The sequence below is a fragment of the Micrasema longulum genome, unplaced genomic scaffold, assembly GCF_059751315.1.
Source record: "Micrasema longulum isolate JH-2025_06_02 unplaced genomic scaffold, ASM5975131v1 h1tg002678l, whole genome shotgun sequence".
NCBI classification, from domain to species: domain Eukaryota; kingdom Metazoa; phylum Arthropoda; class Insecta; order Trichoptera; family Brachycentridae; genus Micrasema; species Micrasema longulum.
In genome coordinates, this window is record NW_028279811.1 from 53,106 (window position 1) to 77,769 (window position 24,664).

The window sequence follows — 24,664 nt, forward strand, 5'->3', positions numbered from 1 at the left end:
TTGTAACAGTGCTCGAGTCATTGGAGTAAGTTTATGCAATGCATTCATGAACTTTTGCTAGTATTTGATCTCGTATGCCATTCACTCTCGTATTATTGCAAAATATCGGCAGTATTCTATTTTACTGATAATTGATACATGGTATTGCTTACCTAGTAATTCGAAGCGTTCTGAAATCTCAGGTGCTAATTTTCACAGTGATTTTTTGTTGTAATAAAACTACAGTACCCAGGTGTGTAAAAATAATTATTTTAATAATGTATAAAGTAGTTATCTAACATCCAACTGCTTAGAATTCATTCTGTGCAACCCATAATTGAAAAATGATTGCCGTAACCAGGTAAATATTTCGACGGTCCCTGCGTACTCGTATACAATTGAAACTGCATTTTGTGAGGTTTACGGGAAAGCAAAAACAATGCATGATATTTTTTATGAAGCCAATCAGATACTGTAGAATTCCTGGGTCTGTTGTATTTCAGTGGACACATGTATGACAATTCTACAGTATTTGACAGCTTCTTAAAAAAATATCAAGCTGTGTTTTTGCTATATAATAGTATACGTAGGGACCGTTGTCGATTTATCTTTAATTTTATTTACACAGTGAAATTAAGTTATATGTAAGAAAACTAGAATATATTTTTTTCTAAACATGTTCAATTACACAGGTTACCGACAAAGAGACGTTAAATTTTCATACAAACATACACATTTTCGTACACAAATATCGATTTTACTTCATAGACAGTCGAAGATAACTTTAATATAACGTTGATCACAGATTGTAATGAGGACGTTTAACGCTACGGGAAATGGTATAAAATAGGTTTTTTTATACGCGGTAAAATGAAGAGCATTTCATTGTGCAGCAAAGTTGCACGAAAATGTATGAAAAATTTAATAAAAATGATCTACTTTGAACTGCGTACGATTATTTGTAACAATTTTTTTTTGCATGAAGAATTTAAACATTTTTAGATAATTGAAGAAAAATTAAAAAATTCAATCATTATCATCATCAAATTATTATAGTTTAACACACACACAACCAAAGAAGCCATAATCTATATAATTATTATTCTAGAATTGATTGATTGCGTCTGTCGCTTATACTTGGGCACAGGATTTTGAGTCTTATCATCCTGGTATCAACGATAAAGCAGGGTCATTTTTATGTCTTACAGTTTAGCGAGTCAGTATCTAAATAATTTAATCCGCGTAAGCTACAACTATAAAAACGGATAGTCAAATAAATGTACAAATCGAAAAAGTTTGAAACTTTAACCAAATAAATTATCGTTTAACATTTTTTTACTTTGTGGTATGACTTTTTACGCTTATATATTTATCAATTTGTATAAACCACTTTGATTTAGTTTAATTCCTGACGATCAGGTAGTAACCCTGGAACCGGTCAAAGTATAACTCTAAATTAAAGTGGTTTATACAAATTTATAAACATGTAAGTGTTTCAACAATGTTTGATTATGTCCAAATGCTTGCAGACTGGCTGGATTTCCTCCCTAGGGAGTTGTATATATTTAAATTTATTTCAACAGAGAGGGAATTACTACCTGGTAAAAGAAGAAGTATCAAAATTGGAAAATTGTTTTCAGGCGTTGCCTAGTAGGTGATTTGGTTCAGCCGGATGAATCTCACCCACGTGATAAAAGTTTCAGCTCTTTTACTTCACAAAAGTCAACAGATGGAAGAGTTGAGGAAATGTGGATGTTCAAACATGGGCAGAATGGTGAATGTTACACAGTGTGTAAAGTGGCCACTTAAACCAGCCAATGACAGGTCATATCCCCTGTAAATGCCTAGACTTCCATATCTCCTTCTCAAAAATGTTTTCCTTCTCTGTTGAAATAAATTTTAATAAAAGTGTTGACCCTTTTTACTTATAGCCCGATGTTGCACGTGGTATTTGTTCATTGTTTACTTTATTTGTTGCATTTTTCTTACATTCTATAGCATACAAAGAAAGCGTAAAAGATAATGAGAAAAAAAACCGACATAGGCATAGCTTGCGCGTGGGTATACAGAATACATGACATGTAGTAATTAACTAGGAGGCAACAGTCGGCAATCGCCGACTGTTACATGATAGACCGTTCATCCATAATAATAATAAAAACGACACAACTGAATTATTTTCGCAATGTAAGTAATAATGAAATTTAAAGGAATCTACAAATATGTTCTCCAATTAATTTAATTTTGTCATAATACAATTAAAAGGGATTAAGAAATAATTCTCATGGCTTTTAAAAAATAATCATTTAAAGGTAAATGTTTTAATAATAATAATTGTTTAAAAAATAAATTTTCTGGGTTTTTAAAAAAAAAATAATTGAGGTTAACATTAATACAAATATAGATACATTATTATTATTCTGTTCGTATATTAAATTTTAACAGACGAAAATGGCCCTGATTTAGCGTGGTTACCACAACAATAAGACTCAAATTCCTGTGAGCGAGTATAAGCTACAGACGCAATCAACCAATTCTATAGTATTGAAATTATAGACTTTCAATTATTATCTCTACATTTGCATTATTATTAAAATACTGAACCCTCAATTAAATTTTAAAAATGAGTAACGAAATATTTTTCATTTACTTTAAATTTATGAATTGATTTTCCATTGTAATTCTGGAATATTTTCATTTTCTGTTAAAATTTAAATGACTCTGTCTCTAAATATTTTTGTAACATATTCGACAACTAGACTGTGATATATTCTATCTTCGTAATATTAAAACTAACCATCGGAAACATTCTACCATCCCTCGTATATATGAAGCATTTAACAAAAAAATTAATAGTATTGATATATTTAACATTCTATACAATTGGTACAGAAGAGAACTAATTTATTTATTTTAAAGAAACAAACAGTCGACAATGATATAGTAAGTGTGAGCATCATTAAATAGTAAGTGGGATCGTATCGCAGCCAGAAATAAGGAGTCTTAATTTATTTTTAAATAAATGTAAAATATGTCTATAGATGAAAAAAAAGCATTAAAGTTAGAGCAAGAACGGTAGAGGAAAGAGTGTTGTGCATAGTTAATGCTACATACTGGCAGGCTAATGGGCTTGATTCAAAATAACAGATAATAGACGTTTTGTATCTTTCCTTGCTCTTAATCATTAAATCAAGTGCAATGTTCTACTCCTACTTTCCTTCATCCATCCTTCACCACTCCTTATTCATTTCCTTCTTTTCCTTCCCACTATATCCTTGTTTTTTTCCATATTTATTTTCTTTTAATATTTAGTTTATTTATTATTTATATAGTTTAAACTGTCGTCGCTTTACTATATAATAATCAAGTGAATACATATAGATATAAGGCCCTACTATGTATACATTTTTTACAATTTTTAGTTATAATCGTTTAACCTGTACATCTGTTTGTATTCGAAATAAATAAAATAAAATACAATATAACAGTCGAAATCAGCTGACTCGACTGTTGCCTGCTGGTTTGTTCATAAATATATGTGAGTTGAAACTTAATTTGAAATGAATAAATCATCATCGTTTCCCAGACAGCATCCAGAGGCGCATAGGGCACTGCACTGGTAATCAAAATACAAAGTATATGAATCATCTGTTACATGAAGGTTAGGTTATTAGTCTTAGGCTTTCGGCGCCAGTCCAGGGACAGTAAAATATTTCAGTGTAAAAACACATTTATAATAAATATTTCAAATCAACTCAACTAGGAATCAAACCCAGGATCTCAAGCATGGTAGGAAAACGGGCCATCCACTAAACTACGAGATGGAATTATCTAGAATTCATTACCCTTTTCAGGAATTTTACCTGTGAGTAACGATAAAATCAAAATCTCTCGTTCGGGATACTGATACTATTTCACACACATAACTGCATGGGGATCCTTAATCCGGCTGGAATAGATAAATTAATTTAGAAACTTATTTTTTACTTTAATGCTATGTTCATAATGACTTGAACTCAGTAGTGCTCAGTGGAAATTATGTATAAAGAAATGATTCAATGCCAAAGTGATTTTTAGCAATGCATGAATGGGAAACATTAATTATGTACGATGTATGTAGCTCCATATTTGATACGACAGTTACAGTAATTATGAATGTATCTTGTTGGGATGCTTAAGTCTCGATCTAATAGTCACCTTGGCCACAGACTTCGATTGAACGAACATCACCTTGATTCGCGACTCCTGATTTAGCCTCGGCGCGGAAGAAAAACTTGCAGTTTCTGGGTCATGCCAAATGTGTTCAAAACAATATGGGCCTTACTAATAATAAACTTGGCGTAAAGTTACGCCTAAGTATAGTGATATAATTCGGATGGGAATACCATCCTTATTCAACTACTATAATAAGGATGGTATTCACATCCGAATTATACTGCTATACTTAAGTGTAACTTTATGCCAAGTTTATGAGTAAGGCCCAAATAGTATTTGTATGTAATATTCTATACACAATACTCGTTTAATGTTATTCATATCACAGGCATGCTAATTGAATACAGGTATGTTATAAAGTAAGGATACAGATTACAATTTATACTTTAGAAGGGCTTCAATAAATAAGAAAACTTTACTTATTTATTGATTTTCGAACAAAAATAATGGCAAAATAGAAAAAATTAAAGTATTTATTCAGTATTAAATTTAATGCATATAAATATTTTTTTCGAGAGAATCTTTATAGCATTATATCATTAACAATAATATTATTACCATATAGTGTTTTCCGGATAGGCTCAGCCTGTTAGAGATGGAGATTTTTTGGTAACCCATAATATACCCATATGAAAATTGTGACGTAGAATGTCACATAGAATACAAAGCTTAATAACTAAATAACTTAAGTAAATTATATAATTCTTTTTATAAATTATGAAAGATATAATGTTAAGCAATATGAAAATTTTCTTTTTAAGTGCGTGTTTTTTAAAATATATCGTCTTTTGTATAATGTAACACGATGTTACATCACCGTTTGCAAATATATTTTTTAGAATAGTCTTTTAAGAATTAATGAAATTATAAGCGGGTTTTTTACCATTAACCAATAATTAAGAAAACTGAATTTAATGATTTAATAATATTAAAAAAAGATAACGCTGAGTTAAATAATATGTTTTAAAGTTATTATTTTTTATTTTTTTTAGTTTTTAAAAAAAATATACATAAGAGGTAAAATAGAATATTTAAAATTTTATGAATAATTAAATAGCATATTTACGGTAAGAATTGTAAACAACAAACAAGAAATAATAATTATTAAAAAAATATAAACTATACATTCCTTTATAATTTCAGTATTGTTTATCAATTCAGAATTATGCATTAAATAAAGGATGATGTACAATATGTGTTATGACTGTTTTAAACGAGGTGTTTAAATATATATATATATAATACAGTAGTGTGTTATGAACCTGTGTGGTTTAATTTAGATTTAAAAAAAACAGCTGGTCAGTTCACGAATATATTATATTCTAGAATATCGAGGCACAAATTGTTATCAAAACTCAACCGCGCAGCTTCAAAACACATTACCCCTTTCCTTCCGTGCGCGTTAAACGTAGACCCCGAACATAACAAAGCTTTCGTAGATTTAATATCTTTTTTCATTATTTTTATATTAATACAATAAACACTGTACTGAGACTGTACTGAGACTGGCATAAATAATTAAAGGCGTTGGTGGATAAAGGTGTTATGTGTTAGAAACAATAAACGGAGATGTTAGGGGTTAAAGTTTTGAATTGTTGATAAAATAACACATTCATCCTCAAAATTGTTTTTCTGCTATGTAATTTTTTTTTATACTCTGTTTAACCTATTATATATATTGTAAAAAAATACAAAAATTATAAAAATGATTAACAAATTACAACAAGAATGGAGAATACCTAAAATAAGGGAATATGGAAGTCTAGGCATTTACAGAGCTTATGACCTGTCATTGGCTGGTTTAAGTAGCCACTTTACACACTGTGTAACATTCACCATTTTGATTATGTTTGAACATCCATATTTCTTCAATTCTTCCATTTGTTGATTTTATATATATATGTGTTTGGAGAATTTATATAGCGCAATTTTTGTGAAAATCACCTCAAGATTTTAGTGAACTTAAAGAGCTGAAAACTTTATTGTTGTGAAGAAATTCATCTGACTGAATTATTTCACATATTTTTTCAATTTTCAAACTTCTTCTTGGACCAGTTGGTTTCATTACAATATTTGAGTTTGTCCAAATGTTTGGAGACAAAAGACTGGATTTCACCCCCTCGGGAGTCATTAAGATTAAAAAATTACAACAAGGATGTTCAAACATGGGCAAAATGGTGAATGTTACACAGTGTGTAAAGTGGCCAATTAAACCAGCTAATGACAGGTCATAAGCCCTGTAAGTGCCTAGACTTTCATATTCTTTTATTTTAGGTATTCTCCATCCTTGTTGTAATTTGTTAATCTTAATGATTCCCGAGGGGGTGAAATCCAGTCTTTTGTCTACAAACATTTGGACAAACTCCAAAATTGTTATAAAAATAAAATAAAATAAAAAGTCAAATAATATAAAGGTGTGTAAAATAAACCTTTCTTAAAAAACGTTTTCCACCGAAAAGTCTTTGGACTTAATAGGTAACTAATACATTGTAATATGTAAAGTTTATATTTGAAGCACTAACTTTGTGGTTATTCATAAAAATAAAATAAATAAAACAACAAAATTAGACAATTTAGAAATCTTAAATATTAAAAAAGCGATTCATAATAAGAAAACAATAATTAATATCCAAAAAAACATTATTTTTTTTAGTCTTCTCCTGGCTAACTTCGAAAATAATGATATCAAATTACCACCCGTGTAAGAAAAAAACCACTTGATTTATTGGGTCCACGTGTAGTATTTAGTGAACACGACAGAAAGAAAATAAAAAGGAATCAATTCATTAGTTACGTAAACCTTGACAAAGAAGCTTGTTTGCTTTGAAACCGGTCGGTAAAAAATAAAAACTAGTGGTTTAAAAAAATTGTTGTTTTTTTTTTTTTATTCTTGTAATATGTGTTTAAAAATACCAAAGAAACGCTGTTCTGAAATTCAAACTGAAGAACAGGTAAAATTATCGATTGCAAGTGCGTGAATTCAAAGTCTATCTCTACCTACATAATATAGTGTGCTTACATTAAACAATTCGTCCTTAATAAAAATGCAAATATCTGATGATGTCAATGTCATGTATATTTGTAAATAATGCAGTCAAATCACTTGAACCTTCAAATGTTCAAATCGATAAGGAACCTTTACGTTTTTTGTTATTATTTAATAACTGGTTTATTAAAACGTGTTAATTAAAATACAAAAAACTCATACAACCGTGACCTAATTGCAAATTCTTTATTCTCTTAAGATGTAAATCCACGGTCTAGGTCCAAAAAGTGAATGTTACACAGTATGTAAAGAAATCACTAAAACCAAATATTTATGGGTCATATTTTGTAAATACCTTCAATTAACATATACAATGATCAATCAATCCTTATACCACTCTCACACACGCGCTTTTCTAATATTAACGTAAAAATATAAATTGAGCGGAAATGTTGCGTACCTATCATAAAACGAAACAATTCGAACAATGCTCATCATCTCTCGGTAACTGCACATATATGCATCTACCATCTCTCAGGAATCAGCGAGCAGCCTGTTAGCCACATATCCGGCAGTAACTATGATACCTACAATCTACAAAAGCTACCCATCGGACAGCTTTCTTTATTTTGCTAACCATAATTTTAAAACAGTGTTAATTTTTTTATTATTCTCCTTGTTTACTTTTTAGCACGAACACTTAACAAACTATTTACTATGCTCAATTTTTTGTGTTAGTAAATTCATTGACATATTTTTAAGTTGCTAGAGTTCTACTTATCCATGCGCTTTGTAGCTGCAAGACGATTGGTAATCTTGTTTTAATATATAAATGTTATCAACCATAAAATACTTAAATTTTGTAAATGGGGTCAAGAATTTCAACAGTCCATGCGCTCAGAAACTGCAAGACTTGTTATCATCTAAATCCTATTTTTAAAAACAAGTTTTCATTTGTTTATTTTAATATCATCATGTAAATTCTAGATTACTTACCGTCTATGCGCTCTGTAGCTGCAAAACGTGCTGTATTATTTATTTAATGTACGGCGCCCTTGGGGTGATGTTCACGAAAATGGCGCTTTATAAATTATCTAACTATAATAATAATAAATGCCCACGTTTCCGTCACTTTTGAAGTATCTAGGTCTATAAGTCCTAATTATTTTTTACAATTATTTATTCGTAGATAAACGTGTAGAATAAAGAAATCAAATTGTAGGCTGGAAAGTGAAGCTCGAACCCCTGATCCGGAGTCTTCTGCCTTTGTGTATGTTCTTGTAGACGGGAGTCAGTGCTGAATAAACTCCTGACGTCACTGCGACTCGAGTAGATCTATTTTAACATCCTGTACATTAGTTCTCGCCCTCCAAGCCAAGGTCTTTTAAGAGCCGGGCCACTGGGTGGAGGGCGAGCGCTTTCATATCTATGGCTAAAATCTCCTCCTTCAAGTCCAAGGCCGCGATTATAAAGGCTGTCTTCATCGGTACATACCGAGACGGTATGCTTAACTTCTCTACTATCTCTAACTACCTAGATATGATCTACCGACTTGTGATATCGACGTCATATGATTGAATCCAACCATCATTCATACGACGCTGAAAATTCAGTCCGCGTTCCTTACATAAGTAAAATTTAAAATTGTTTTAATTTATATTTTAAAAAAGCTTCTGTGACAAAAAGTGGTCACTTCAAAGCGATTATGAAACAATATTTTTAAGGTGTTTCTGATTAAAAAAACATACATAAAAGTTTTAAATAACTAAAATATAATATTTTGAGTTTGTCCAAATTTTTGTAGACATGGACTGGATTCGACTCCCTGGGGAGCTGTTTATATTGACATATTACAACAGAGATGAAAAACATTTACGAGAAGGTAATATAGAAATCAAGGCTTATGACCTGTCAATGCCTGGTTTAAGTGGCCACTTTACACACTGTGTAATATTCACCATTCTGCCTATATTTGAACATCTATAGCCCTTCAATTCTTTCATCTGTTGATGTTTGTGAAGTTAAAGAGCTGAAACCTTTATTTAAGCGGGTGAGATTCGTCTAATTGAATTATTTCACCTACATACTAGGCGACGCCTGAAAATTCACAAACATCAACAGATGAAAGAACTGAAGGGCTATAGATGTTCAAATATAGGCAGAATGGTGAATGTTACACAGTGTGTAAAGTGGCCACTTAAACCAGCCATTGACAGGTCATAAGCCCTTTAGATGCCAAGACTTCTATAAATACCTTCTCTTAAATGTTCTTCATCTCTGTTGTAGTATGTCAACTAAAATATAATTACTTTTCGACTGGCAGACTGGCCTCTTAAACTTTCTACTAAACTAAAGGTCATTGGTAATCATATAAAGACAAAGTATTTAAGTAAAATTAGTTCCAATGATTTAAAAATAATGAATCGGACAGAAAAGTTATAAATAAAAAACTTAAATTTATTTATTCAAAAATATAAATAAAAACATTTTACATCAAACAATTTTTGTGGTATCTTTCTTATCTAGGTTTAATTCTGCTTTTAATAATCGTTAAAAAAAAATACAGTTCAAAATAGGCGGCCTCCGTGGCGCAGTGGTATAGACGCTTGAGTCACGCACGGAATTTTCCGGGTTCGATTCCCGAGGAGAACACAAAAATATAAATGTGATTTTTCTCAAGCCTGGATGTTCCGTACTTTAATAAATCGGGCCACCTGGCCTGTTGTGGTGCGAAAAAATGTATTTTAGTAAAACTGTTTTTTTATGGAATTTATAATTATTTATTTATTTTATTAGGTAAACAAACAGTATGTACACATATATTGCCAATTTCTTTGTATATTAGAGTAAGAAACTCATGCACACACCAAAAAAAATGTGTACACTTAATACAATAATTTAAATTATGTTCAATATAATAAATGTAAAAGAAACGAAATGAAAAAATATTTATATAATAATAATGTTAAATGTCTGCTTCTCTCAAAATTTCTATAATTTTTGACCTAAATTTACATACATTGTCACAAAAAATATCAGCCTCGGTAAATATATTGTTATATTGGTCGCATATTCTAGGTATTGTAGATTGTTTAAAATAGTTTGTTGACGCGTTTTCAGTGTAAAACAAACGAATTTGTCTTGTCGGTCTAGATGGCACACGGAATGGAAGTCTTTCTAGTAGGTTAGGAGAATCAATTTGATTATTTATTAATTTGAATAAAAATATCTGGTATACATATAAAAAATCATAACGTACTCCAAACTCTATGAGATCAAAAGTGTTGAGTTGGGATACGATATAATGGAAAGTGGAGCATGCAAATTATTACAGAATACTAAAAATAAAAATTATTGCATAAACATAAATTTTAATTGGACAGCTCGCTCATTATATAAATCAATGCAATGTCTCGCAGCAGTCTCCTGCAATGGTCTTTTCACTTAAACAAAATCCAAAATAAAAGAAATAAATAAATTTAAAGTAAATCTAAAGAAATTTTTTGAACACGTGTAAAAACTCATTAAATTTTAATTAATATGAATGTATTATTGTTTTTTTGTTTTTTATTTATATGTCCTATGTTTTTAGTTTTTTCTCATGAACTCGTATTTAAAATTATATAAACTCTTATAATAAACAATAAACAACTACAACAGTGTAAGTCACTCTCCAAGCACGAGAGTTAGTCTCTTTTTTGGAGAATTACAGTGATAACATTTACTAGATGTGTAAAAGTAGATACGTATAGAATTTTTTAAAAAACATGTACCTTTAATGAAATTAATTAACAAAAGACTTCTCCTGAAAAGGGCTTTCGGTTTGGAGAACATAGTATGTTCATCCTGGACATTGGACACTCTTAGGGCCACAAAATAGAATTTTCTCTCAGCGAAAGTCATAAATATGCACGTGTTTCTGGTATTGAATGATTCAAATTACATGAAAACTTCGTACAAAAATACTGCTGGGATCTTCTCTTGTAAACGCATGACCAGCAAGGTGTCAATGACTCTTTAAAAACATTTGTCTAATGTCCGATACCTTTATAAATTGAAACAATGACTCGTTATATCCTGATGTCTGAGTGTTCAGTATCCTGTTTATGCCTAAAATATTTTTAATTATTTTAACATTATCCTAATAATTGTAGTTTTATTATATAAACAACCAGTCACATCTTTCAATGTTATCCTTGTGCCGTGTACTTGCTCTCTCTTAAAAAGAGTTAATGAAATAAAATATTTGGGAATTATGATCGACATCTTAGGTGGGAATCTCACATTTCTATGACTGTCAAAAAACTCCGAAAACTGATACATGCGTTCTACTCATTGAGAGGTGATTTAGATTACGGAGCAGTTAAATCGGTAGATCGATTTTGCACTGTTCCAGTCGAGTGCGTCATATGGAGTGATTGGATGGGGTGGTTGTTCGGAGGTCATATTAAATCCATTGGCCATTCTCCAAAAAAAAAAAAAGAAAATAAGGCTAAAACTGCCATCCACCTACACCAACACCACAACACCACAAAATATTGATACAAGATATGCAATGATCATAAACTTTGGGGTACCCCAAGGTAGAACTACCTGTATTGAGAGACATTTTGCAGTATTGGGCCCTAGGGTTTTCAACATGTTGGACCCTGACATAGAGGCGTCTGTCAGTTACAATGTTTATAAGAAAGAGGTGAGCAAGTGGATAAGGAGTAGACCTTTTTATATCCTGTAAATTATTTTCATGACTACAAATTGTGTTGTTTTTAATTGCCAAATGTCTCCTTATTGTTTTTATTTATATGTTATTTTTACTTTTCTGATTATTCATTTACATTTGTTTTAATTTTCTTATTATTACTAGTATTTACACGTATGTTCTTTAATTTTTATTATTATTAGCATAATAATTAAGTCTCATTTCTTAACTATAATGGTATATTTTCTAATTTGTATTTATGCTTCAATTTTTATTATTATCGGTATGTTTTCAAATTTAAATCAATGTTTTATTTTCTAATTAATAATGGTTGTTTTTCTAATTTATATTTATGGTTCAATTTTTATTACTATTACCTGCATGTTTTCTAATTTATATTTATTTGGATTTTTTTTATGTTATTATTTTTATTTGAATTTATTGAACATAATTTAATGAAATAAAAAAACACATGTAAAAAAAAGATCTTTTTTAAACACAGGAATTTCCTAGCTAGTCGGGATTTGAAACAAAGAAACTCTGTACATTTTAAAACTGTGAAATACCTAAACAAATAAATAAATTATATATATATATATATATATATATATATATATTTAATCCGCCGTATCGACCTAAATATTACTAACCATTATTTGACCTTTATAACAGGTAAGTAGGCACTTTTAATAATAAATAAATATAATAACTTTAGTATACGGGGCAATGTTCATCTTTAAACTGGTATTTAGTCATGAATCACACTATGATATCGTGCACATAGTTTAAAGACTTCTCTGTAGTTATTTAAAAAACTATAATGCTAAAATCCTCATTTATTTCGTTGCATTGTTAATGATAATTATTTATAATATTTTATTTTCTGTTAGAATTGATCACGACTAGAAAAAAACAGAACCTTTGCAATTATTTTCGTATAAAATAATGAAAAATAGCCTTGATAACCAACCATTCAACAGTTTTTTGTAATAAAAAATAAATTTATTTGTTTTTCCACGTTCATTATCTTATAAATCCAGATCTCTATTACAGATAGTCAAATTCGCGACTTAGGTGTTATTATTGATACGAAGCTAATGTTTAATATTCATATTGAATTAGTCCTGAAAAAAACAAACAAAATGGTTGGATTTATAATGCGAATATCGAAACCATTTAAACATGCAGAGGCATATGAAAAACTTTACAAAACATTTGTTCGTCCCCAGCTAGAATACTGTACTCCTATTTGGTCACCTTACTAAAATGTAAGTATTAATAGACTAGAAAGGGTCCAACATTTTTTTTTAAGCAGTTTGACTACCAGTTAAATATTAACTTCTCTAACCATGCTGAAAGTATGCAGTACCATGGAATAAACTCTTCTAAAAATCGAAGAATAATGTTAGACCAGTTATTTTTATTCAAATTAATAAATAATAAAATTGATTCTCCTAACCAACTTGAAAGACTGTGCCGTCTTGGCCGACAAGACAAAATCTTCTGTTTTACACAGAAAACGCGTCAACAAACTATTGTAAAAATCTACAATACCTAGAATATGCGACCAATGTAACAATATATTTACCGAGGCTGATATTTTTTGTGACAATGTATGTAAATTTAGGTAAAAAATTATAGAAATTTCGAGAGAAGCAGATAGTTAACTTTATTTTTATACATATTTTTTCATTTCGTTTCTTTTACATTTATTATATTGAACATAATTTAAATTATTGTATTAAGTGTAAACAATTTTTTTGGTGTGTGCATGAGTGTCTCACACTAGTATACAAAGAAATTGGCAATATTTGTGTACATACTGTTTGTTTATCTAATAAAATAAAATTTAAAAAATACTTAATTTCTATTAAAGGTTATTTATATCATGATATATTTCAAAAATACTAATTTTACATGATACATATTGATATAGTGAGCCAGGTAATAAAAAGTACAATAACAGATTTCAGAGGTGAAAATAAACAAATCATACAAAATGTCCATCAAATAAAACTAATATGTGTTCAATGTCACGTCTAAACTACAGATTCTCTGCAAAGGAATACTAGGTGGGTACTTTATTTTTTTTTAGTTAGATACTTTTATTTAAGTCTTTAATCTCGTTATTATTAATATGGAATTATTATTGACAGCTTGTTGAATTTCCAAGTTTTAAAAATGATCTAATTTTGGGCCTCTAGTACAAATATTTAAGGTACAGTCAACCATTATTTTGAAAAGCGTTATTATTTTCAATTGGGTGATTAGCAAATTTGAAAAAAGTTATTACTACATAAACGTATGTGTTCTCTTGTTATAGTTATACATTTTCTACTTCTTTAACCAAAATAAGAGGGAAAGAGTGTACAAGTTTGGATTTTGTCTAAGGGAAGAGACCATTGCAGGAGACTGCTGCGAGATATTGCATAGATTTATAAATTACTAAGCGTGTTGTCACTTTCTTTCACTTTTTATTTTGTTGTATCCCAACTCAGCATAGGGCTCTTGGCCTCATAGAGTTTAGGATACGTTATTTTTATTTTTTTGTATTTTTTTTTCCATTTCAATTTATTTATTTAATTTACGTTTACGTACATTACAAAAATATTTCAAAGCATGCAAAACACGAAAAATTTCATACTAAAATTTAAATGTACAAAATGGTAAAATAAAAATACCCAGCAATTATAGAAAAAGGATGTTCTCCTCTCTGAACTTTTTTTTACTAATGTGTAAAATGTCGATATCCGAAGAAATACGGTTAAGTAAAGACATTGCTAATATATATGTATGAATACATGAAATAAAAGGAAAAAAGATTTTAAATTTTAAAAAAAATAGAAACTGGGGCAGTTGGTATGTTAATTGTTTTTGAATTTTTTTTTTACTATTTTATTAAAAAATCATACAAAATATAAAACTAACGAATTACATTCCCAAGAGTTACTGCGACTCAGTTCGAGACTTAAATATTAAAAACATTTTTATTAAAAGCACATATTCAGAACAACAAAGATACATTATTTATAACTATATGACAACATAAAAACCTTCCTTAACAATTTTTTTTTCATTAAAATGTATTTCTCAATAAAGAAATTTAGTGTTTTTTTCTAGTTTTTTTTTGTTATAATAGACTATTATACTTAAGTTAATTAAAAAAAAAACGTTATTTTCTTGCATTCATTGGCATGAGTTTTTAAAGTTTTAAAATTACTCTGTCCGTGACGTCACTAGTTCTCGTCATTTAGTTATCCCGACAATTAAAAATAGAACCCCGTAGCTATCAAAATACAGTCAACGTAGAGAAAAATGTATTCCCGGAAACCGGATATATATCACAACTCATTTCAACGCTGTAATTAATTGGTTGATTCACAAGAAATTATGACGTCAGCGTCTTTCAAAGTAGTTCATTTTTATTAAAATCATTTTTAATATTTTTTATTTTTTTTTTATGAACTTTGCCGAACATTTAAATGCTCTAAATTTTACCGCGTGCGAGAAAATATTTTGGATCTCATTTATATATAAAAAAAATACGACGCAAATTTCCAGCAGGTACACAAGACTTTAGAAGTGTTAATAACACTATGTAACCATCAATTTGATACACTTTCACTTACGTAAGTCATATAAAAACATAGTTATAAAAAATGTTTACAACTGTTAAAATTGCAAATCACGTATCTAGATTAGGTTTACAATAAAAAACAAATAAGTTGTTAAAATATTGAGATGAAATATAAATATATGGGAGTCAATAACCTAGCATTAGATCGTGGAAAAACTTTTCATTTTGACATATTAATAACAAGATAAATTACGTAACATATTTAGTATTACTGAGCAGTGGTATAGAACTTTTCATCACAAGATTATGTGATCAACTATAGCAGGCGAAAAACCCTGTAAATGCCAATATTTCCAGATCCCTTTGTAAGATAGTGTCTCTGTTGAGTGGAATCAATAAAATGAACCGAAATATATTTTTTTTCGCAAACTTTTAATTCAGTATGTAAAAAAATGTTTTAACGTTTCGTTACCTAAAAAAAACATTTTATTTCATCTGCGTTTGAAGTTTGGCGGGAATTTAGGAAAATGCATGAAAATGTATATGTGAAAGTATTTAATAAAAAATGGATATATCTACTTTGTTAAAACGTAAAAAATATTAACGTTTCGGTAAATCAAAAATGTATTTTGAAATTAATAATAGCTGTACTTGAAAAATGCTCTTTTAATTTTAATTACGTAATCTTCAGTAAAAACTTTGATTAAACATTAAAAAAAATCTAACGAAAATTGCAAGTCACATAATTCACTCGTTTCTATTGATTTTTTCAATAAGGTAAAAAAACTATCTTCGTTATAAAAAAGTTCAGTGCTACTGGAAATCGTACATAAAAAATGTATTCTCACACGCGGTAAAAATAAGAGCATTTAATTATTCGGCGAAGTTTCTCCAAAATGTATGAAAAAAATATTAAGATTACAGTTTTATAAAAAAGAAATATTATAATCGTGGTCACACGTTCTTGCGAATCAACCAATCAATCACAACGTTGACATGAGTTGCGATATATTTCCGGTTTCCGGGAAGCCATTTTGTTCAACGTTAAGTGTGCTTTGATAGCTACGGGGCCCCAATTTCAAATGTCAGGACAACTAATCGACAAGAACTAGTGACGTCACGGGCGGAGTATTTTCAAAATTACAAAACCTTATAGCGATAGTAACACGATACATAAAAAGAAAAGAAAAAATCTTTTGGGCTAGTTTGATAATAGTCTACAAAAAAACGAAATTCTGTTTTTTTTTATTTAATAGGCACCGAACTTCCTCATTCTAAGGCATAATAAAAGATAAATCACAACATAAACATTTAATTATACAGATATCAATTCGCGGGGTAATTACTACAACTAACCAACTTTAAAATGAGGAAAAAAGGAATTTTTTAATTAGCGACTAAAAATACACTTTTGTATCCTTATCCTGAATGCTACAAATAGACAAGTCGCGCATTCAAATCATCATAATCTGTTATATTATTAGTTGAGAATTCATTAATTGCGTCCGTCCCTTATAGGGTCATTTTCGACATTTAAAATTTAATATTGAAATGGAATAATAATTATCTCTCCAACCATTAGAATATATTTTTCAATTATTATTATCACAATATTTACCAGTAAATGTTCTTTTTATAAGCCAGGAGGATATATTTTTTTCAGTATGATCACAAAAACATGCAACTCTAAATTAATATTTTTTAAAAGCCCTGAAAATATTATCAAATCCCTTTAAATGTATCATGACAAAATATTAATGACCTGGAGAACATCTATCCGTTATATTAATACTCAAGAATTGATTGATTGCGTCTATCCCTTATACTCCTGCAAAGGAATTTGAGCCTAATTATTGTGGTATCAACGCTAAATCAAGATAATTTTCGTCTGTCTTAAAGCCCAAAGGGAAGATACTTCTAGATGATCGAGGGAGGCGCGAAGAGCTGAAAACTGAGGCCCGGAAGGCCGATCGAAACATCTAGCATGTAACAGTCGACGATACCCGACTGTTGCCTGCTGGTGTTATTTAAATGACTTTTAAAAAAAATTAGGGTCTTTTCACTCTTCAAAGCACTCTTGACTTTTTTTTTATTCAATACATACTAAAAAACATGTTGTAGAACATAGATCGGGTTGTGGTCCTGTGGCTAGTGTCTCGGACTCACGGACCAAAGTTCCGTCGTTCGAATCCCACTTTACCCCAACTTGATTCCATTTTCTAATAGTGAGTTATTTACAACTCGTTGAAAATGGCCCTCAAAATTAAATATTTGGGTAAATCATAAGAACGCAAATATTTATTTTTCCTTTAAAAAAATAATAAAATATAAACCGTAAATACATTACCTAATGTTTCAAAAATTTATTTTAATTTTAATTTATAAACGTAATTTTTTTTATTTTATGGATTATTATAATTACAAATTTAATACGTGTTTTTTTTAAATATTATGGCTGTTACTTTCCAAAAAAGAGACTAGCTCTTGTGCTTGGAGACTGACTTACACTGTTATATTTATTTAGTAATTTGAAGTTACGTAATTTCGAATACACAAGAGAAAATAATTAAAATTATACGAAATAAAAAGAATAACAGGAAACAATATTACACTAATACTAATATTTATAATTATATTACTAATAATAATAATAATATTTTAGATTTCCCAGGTCGTTGTTAATATTTTGATTTACATAGGCGTATATACAGACAGTGTCAATGGTTGATGGCCCATGTTGAATAACAATAATGACAATAACAATCATTCGATTCGTTGTGGGTAACTTTCACTTTTATAGTTGTACGTATAATTCTCTTGACATCAATTCAGGAGTAAAATGGCGAAAATTTTCCATGCGAACATAAAATAATGTACTAACGAACTGTGAAATATCCAACCGTACTGCAGCCTATACTATGCTCGGCGGAAATAGACATTGCAGAAAATATAAAACCGCAATCATTGTTTAATTTAGTAGAGATAAATACATACTATAGTTCTTAAAATGTAACATGATTAGAATGACAGTTGTCAGAAAAAGTGACGACATTACTTTGTAGTAACGTCAAAGTGTTCGATACTCTGTGAAGAAATATCATCGCATGGACAATAGTCATCATTCCTTAATTCAAACCTTTATAGGTAACTTCTCATAGCTCCGTGTCCAGGAAAAATTTGGGTCGTTTCGAAAGTACTTTGGTGATGACGACGGAAGTTTGCTGCATCAGCTAGCGTTGTGAAAAACATTTTAGTGATTTTACCTGTAGAAGAAGCGCGGTAATGATCCTCCCAACGCTGTGGCGTATTTTGTTTTATACGCGTTTAGCAAAGCCAAAGGGAAATTCTGAGAAGAAAGGTGCCGTTCTTTTGCAAGTTGCGGCTCTTGCTCGTTCATCCGCTCTCTCATTTCCTACGATGCCAGCATGTCCTCTTATCCAGCGTATTTGAATAATCATCCCTCTGATTTTTAGATGCTTAATTTTCCTCTGTTGCATTACTATAGTCCTTAAAATGTAGCTTGATTAGAATGACAGTAGTCAGCAAATGAGACGACATAACTTTGTAAGGAGTGATTATATCATATATGATTTATCATTCGTATCTGGTATGTTAATTTATTTTTTTATTACAATGTTTGAAACATCAACATTGATATATAAAATCAGCTTTAAAACTAAAAAAAACTAAAATAAACCTAATTATTAACGACGTTCTTACAAGGTTACATCATTTTGCAAAAACGTAAATGTAAATTGATCGAATAAAAAAATTATTCGTTTGATGTTGTTCATGAAAAAAGTAAAAATGTCTCATTTTTTGGTGAACAATTATGTTAAACACACCATAATAGGCTTGTTCTTTCGTTTTTATATCAATTTTCGGAAACAGAGTTTCATGATTGCATAAAATAACTGATGAAATCGATTTGATCAGTGATCGGTAATTTCCCATCACTAATGAAATTAGTTTGACAGCTGTCATTCTAATCAAGCTATATTTTAAGGACTATAGATGCCATTTCTGGTGGAAACACTAAATATTCCCACATCCCCATCGAAGACTTTCTCGTTCCCACTAAAGAATTGCCGGTAAGATGGACGGAACACTGGAACATTAGTTAACTCTACAAAGGGAAACACTACGCTCTGATTCAACCAGATATACGTCCACCATTTGCCAAACGCGGTTGGGGCTTTGTTCTGTGGGATCCAACCTGGCAAAGCTAAAGGTATTAGACTCTCTAATGTGCGAGTGCCTTTTGGATGAGGAGGATCTTAATCACATATTCCTCTTCCGCCCGATAAATGATCAATTCCCTACCTTCCTTCCCAAAATATCCAACACTCTCACCCTCAAACTATCATTGGAATTCATCAAAATCAAATAAATTCATTTCTGATGTTCTCCTTACCTAACATCTTCGTGAGTTTCTATATATGTATTTATATTTTTTAAATATTTTACATGACGCTGGAAAAACACCTTAAAGGTGACACGTCATCAAAATTATATATTTGTATAAAATACTACAATACAAAATTATACAAAATTGAAAAATCTTAACCATATTAATTATTACATTTGTATGAAATATTGTTATTTCGTGACGTAGTCAAATAGTAGTAAAATCAAGCGAAAGCGATAAGGTTGGCTAGGTCATATACTGCGGATGGCTCGGCCACGCTTGCCTACTTCACAAGGCATCAGATTCTCTCCACTGCTGACTATTCGTCGGCAGTTTACTTTGGGACGAAAACCTGACTTAGGAGGACGCAAATGAGTTGGCAGCCGATAGAGATGCATGGAGGCTCTTTGTGGATACCATATGCTCTAACTAGGGAGGGGACATGGAATGATGATGAAAGAGCGTACTCGTATTTAACTCCGATGGACAAAATAATTTTTTAAGAGAGAGGTTTAGGACTGAATTTTGCTTAAGGATTTGAGTAGGAAAATCCTTGATAATTATTTAAATTAGTGATGCAGTTATTTCACGTAAATGTAAAACTTGTATTTATTTGTTCTTCAAATATTAATACGTTGTTTTTTAAGTTTTTACCTACATAATTCGTCTCAACTCAACACAGGACTTTAGTTCCATGGAGTTAGTACTTGTGGAGACATAAATGTAAATAATTTGTAAATAAACACATTTACATGATTTATTTGTTTAAACACTTTATATACACATGCAGTTTATATACATACAAGGGCGGGCATATTGCCCTAAGGCAATTTCTTTCTACCTACCCAAACTGTTCAATTTAAGAAGATAAGTTGTATTTCATTGGGTATACAACTAGAGTAAACATGAGCGTTCAAAATATGTTCCCTCAACCTACGAACAATTGAACGTAGTTATGCATAAAGCAGCCAGTCCACAATTTAAAAAAACCCGAGATATTGGTGTTATCGGGTGCAGTAAGGTCAATTCTGTGTTCTGCTAAAACAGCCAGACCGCTTTCATACAAAAACTGTAATAATTACCTTCTGAAAATAGTTTGGATCACAAAAATAGCATTTACCAATTAGCAGAAAACACCCAAAGCACCAGAATAATCCAACGGTAAAAATCATTAAAAAATTGACAAGTAGTAAGATTCTTGTTTCTAATAAAACTAATGTCTTTATTGTTTATCATTTGTCAAAGTCAAAAACACTCCAACTCTTGTGAAGATTCGATTATCCACTCCTTTCACAAAGGTGCTATTATCTTAGTTTCACTTTTCTATGGCTGGCTGTTTTCTGCATAACTACGTTTAATTGGCATACGTTTGATAAAACAGACTTAAGTCTGTTGCGAGCATTCCCTGGCTTATTTTCTCCTCGCAATTACTTAAATTCCTATATGTACGCTAAGATACTGCACAAATAGATATGGAAAAGATTGAAAAAGCAATGGTATAACCTTTCACTGGTGAGAAATGTTTTTATCTTAATCAATACTTGTTTAAAATAGCTATTTTAATGTTAAAAAACGTTTTATTAATATGTTACCAGTCGTAAGCTATCTCTTGTCTCTGTCCTGCTCAGTTAGTCGGACGTATAGTGAAACGATAAACAAAGGTAACGCGTATGCGGAAGGGAGCGACATAGTGAATAGAACTTTCAGTAGACTGATTTAAAAAGTCCGTGCTTTTTACTGTACTACTTGTTTTGCTTGTCAAAGTCGACGTGATATGATCTTACGATACTTGCTCTCTCCACTGGTCATTCCCATTCCTTTTGGGACGACATTTTAGCTCAGATTTGTAAGGAGTGTTATCTCTATTTATTATATCTCTGCTTTATGTATTAACAAATTGTAGGTATCTACGAGTATATTAGAATATTTTAATTACAAAAGAAATCGTAGATATTTTTCTTTTTTAAAATCAATCAATATCAATATCAACTAAATAGCTACGCTATACTATGTGAAGAAAGGAGGGGGTAAAAGTGGAAAGGAAAGGAGGAGAAAGATACAGTTTATCCGGAACTGAAATGTTGTTACATAGGTTGTGATATTGTGACACTGTACGATATTTTATTTTTTTGCTTACAAAATATAATTAATAATAAAAATAATGTGACCTCACTGGGGTTTCCCGTGCCGAGGACACTTAACAATATACTTTTTTTTAAATTACATTCGAGAATAAACAAAGAACTTAAAACTTAAAAAAGGAAGATAATTAACCAATATTCAAACAGTTTTAAAAACAAGGTATTTATATTACAAAAAAAAATTTAAAAAATAGGCTTTACACTTGTGGAGCAGTTGATTTAATATGAGTATTCATTTTATTATACAATATATTTAATTACGTCAAATGGAAAACACGAAGAAAATGTTGATGTTATTAAAAATGAGGTACTTTAATGGACAAGGTAAACGTATTTTCTTTGATCATTTTTAAAATGCCTTTTTAAAAATGTAATAAGCAAAGAAAACTATTAATTATTCAGGTTTGCGTTTGTAAATTAATACAGAAAAATGTGTTTGTAAATTAGTTTTAATCTCGTCATCTCGCCGAACCCATGTCGTGAAAAAACGCAACTGAAAAGAATTGGTCATTAACCTAAACATTCTATCCAGCTTATATTAACTTTGTACACCAGCCCATTTGGACGATGTCAGATTTCAAAGTCAACAATGCATTGTCATTCGTTTACAATAGTATCCAGTGCATCACCGCGATTTATGTGTGGCGTATCTAAATCAAAACAATTTTTGAAATGAGTTACGGATAGTGGAATGAATGCACTGGGTTAACCATTCATCCATATTAATTTATTTAGTACATCCACGCTTCCTTATAAAACACAGAACGCCGTTGAATACCAATTCAATTCAATGCCATTAAACACGTAATATTTATTTAAAATAAAACACTTTGTAAATTTACCATACAAGGGTTTAATACATTAAAACAAGACAAAAGACTGGATTTCACCCCCTTGGGAGTCACTAAGATTAACAAATTACAACAGGTATGGAGATTTTGTCGACGAACATTTGGGCAAACTCAAATATTGTAATAAAACCAACTGGTCCAATAAGAAGTTTAAACATTGGCAAATTGTTTTCAGGCGTTGCCTAGTTTGTGAAATAATTCAGTCAGATGAATCTCTCCACAACAATAAAGGTTTCAGCTCTTTAACTTCACTAAAATCAACGAATGGAAGAATTGAAAAAATATAGATTTTCAAATATAAGCAAAATGGTGAATGTAACAAAACGTGTAAAGTGTCCATTTCAACCAGCCTCTGACAGGTCATAAACCTTGTAAATGCTTAGACTTCCATATTCCCTTCTTTAAGGTATTCTCCATCCCTGTGGTAATTTGTTAATCTCAATGACTCCTGAGGCGGTGAAATCCAGTATTTTGTCTAACAATTTAACAAGTGGACAAACTCAAATATTGTATTAAAAATAGACATTGATTATTTTATTTGTTTTCAGGTTGAAAGATGACGGAGCCTACAGAAGCCAACGGTGTTAAGCAAGAAAAATCTGAAAAGAATGGCAATGCGGAAAAAACAAAAAAAGAAGAATCAAAATCACGAACATTCAACGAGTCGATTCGGTGGCAGTACAAAAATGTTATGGAGAAGATTAGATTAATGCGAGCAAACATAACAGTCGAACCCATGCTTGCTTGCTACATTATGCCGAGTGTGCTAGCATCACTCGCGACGCAGAATCTCAACTTAGAAAAAGCTTGCAGAGTCAATTTAAAATACGACAAACACATTTGCGACGCGTTGTCAGCGAGAGAAACAGCAAACTATACGTTCGAAGAAAGCGAAGTTCAACAACTGGTCGCGCAGATGCAAGGATGGAAGACAATTCTGCAGTCAGCTCTTCCATGCTTGCTCATCCTGTTCTTCGGAGCTTGGAGCGACAGAGTAGGAAGAAGAAAACCATGCATGCTGCTTCCAATAATTGGGGAGTTCTTAACTAGTGTTGGTCTCATCGTCAACACCTACTTCTTCTACGAGCTTCCGATGGAAGTTGCTGGAGTGACAGAGGCACTATTTCCTGGTATTACCGGCGGATGGTTTACTATGTTTATGGGTATATTCAGCTACGTGGCTGATGTTACTACGGAAGAGACTCGGACTCTAAGAATAGGCGTGGTGAATCTGTTTTGTTCTCTCGGCGTTCCAGTGGGGATGGCTTTGAGTGGAGTGTTACTGAGGGAAATTGGGTTTTATGGAGTTTTTAGTATCTCAGCTACATTGTACCTCATCAGCTTCTACTACGGGTATTTCCTTATTGAAGAACCAAAGAATCTCACATCTTCTAAGGTACAGTTGCCTTAAACATTTTATTTTTCTTCATGAACCGACACATAATTAGAATAATTTATTTCTTTACTTATTTGAATAAAATACGCTCAAATCTATACAACGCAACGTAGTACATCGCGATACATCGCATGCTCCCAATTTAATCTTTGGATTCTCAATTAAAATCTAAAATATTTTTTCAACTTGAATCATACTTGCTGCCTCTCTAATTTGTCTCTCCTTGATCAAACAAAAACATTACTTCAATATCATAGACAAATGATCAAATTTAGAAACAAAAATAATATACAGGTAAACTTTTCAGGGGTTTTGTTACGCTGTGTTGTAACAAAATAAGTAAAATCAGTATTAATGTGGACAAAAAAACGTGGAAATTCAATTAGAACAATGTTGCTTTATTATTATTAGT

The 24,664-nt window shown here is 30.7% G+C and overlaps 1 protein-coding gene across 1 annotated transcript in view; it reads left to right on the forward strand.

The window, feature by feature from the left end:
- LOC148271751 (putative peptidoglycan muropeptide transporter SLC46) overlaps positions 1-24,664 on the forward strand; it is a 100,402-nt gene that overhangs the window by 31,300 nt on the left and 44,438 nt on the right. The window contains exon 3 of the mRNA XM_088240987.1: positions 23,405-24,252. Coding sequence (XP_088097113.1) covers positions 23,413-24,252 — 840 coding nt within the window. The 5' untranslated portion in view covers positions 23,405-23,412. The remainder of the gene's footprint in view (positions 1-23,404; positions 24,253-24,664) is intronic.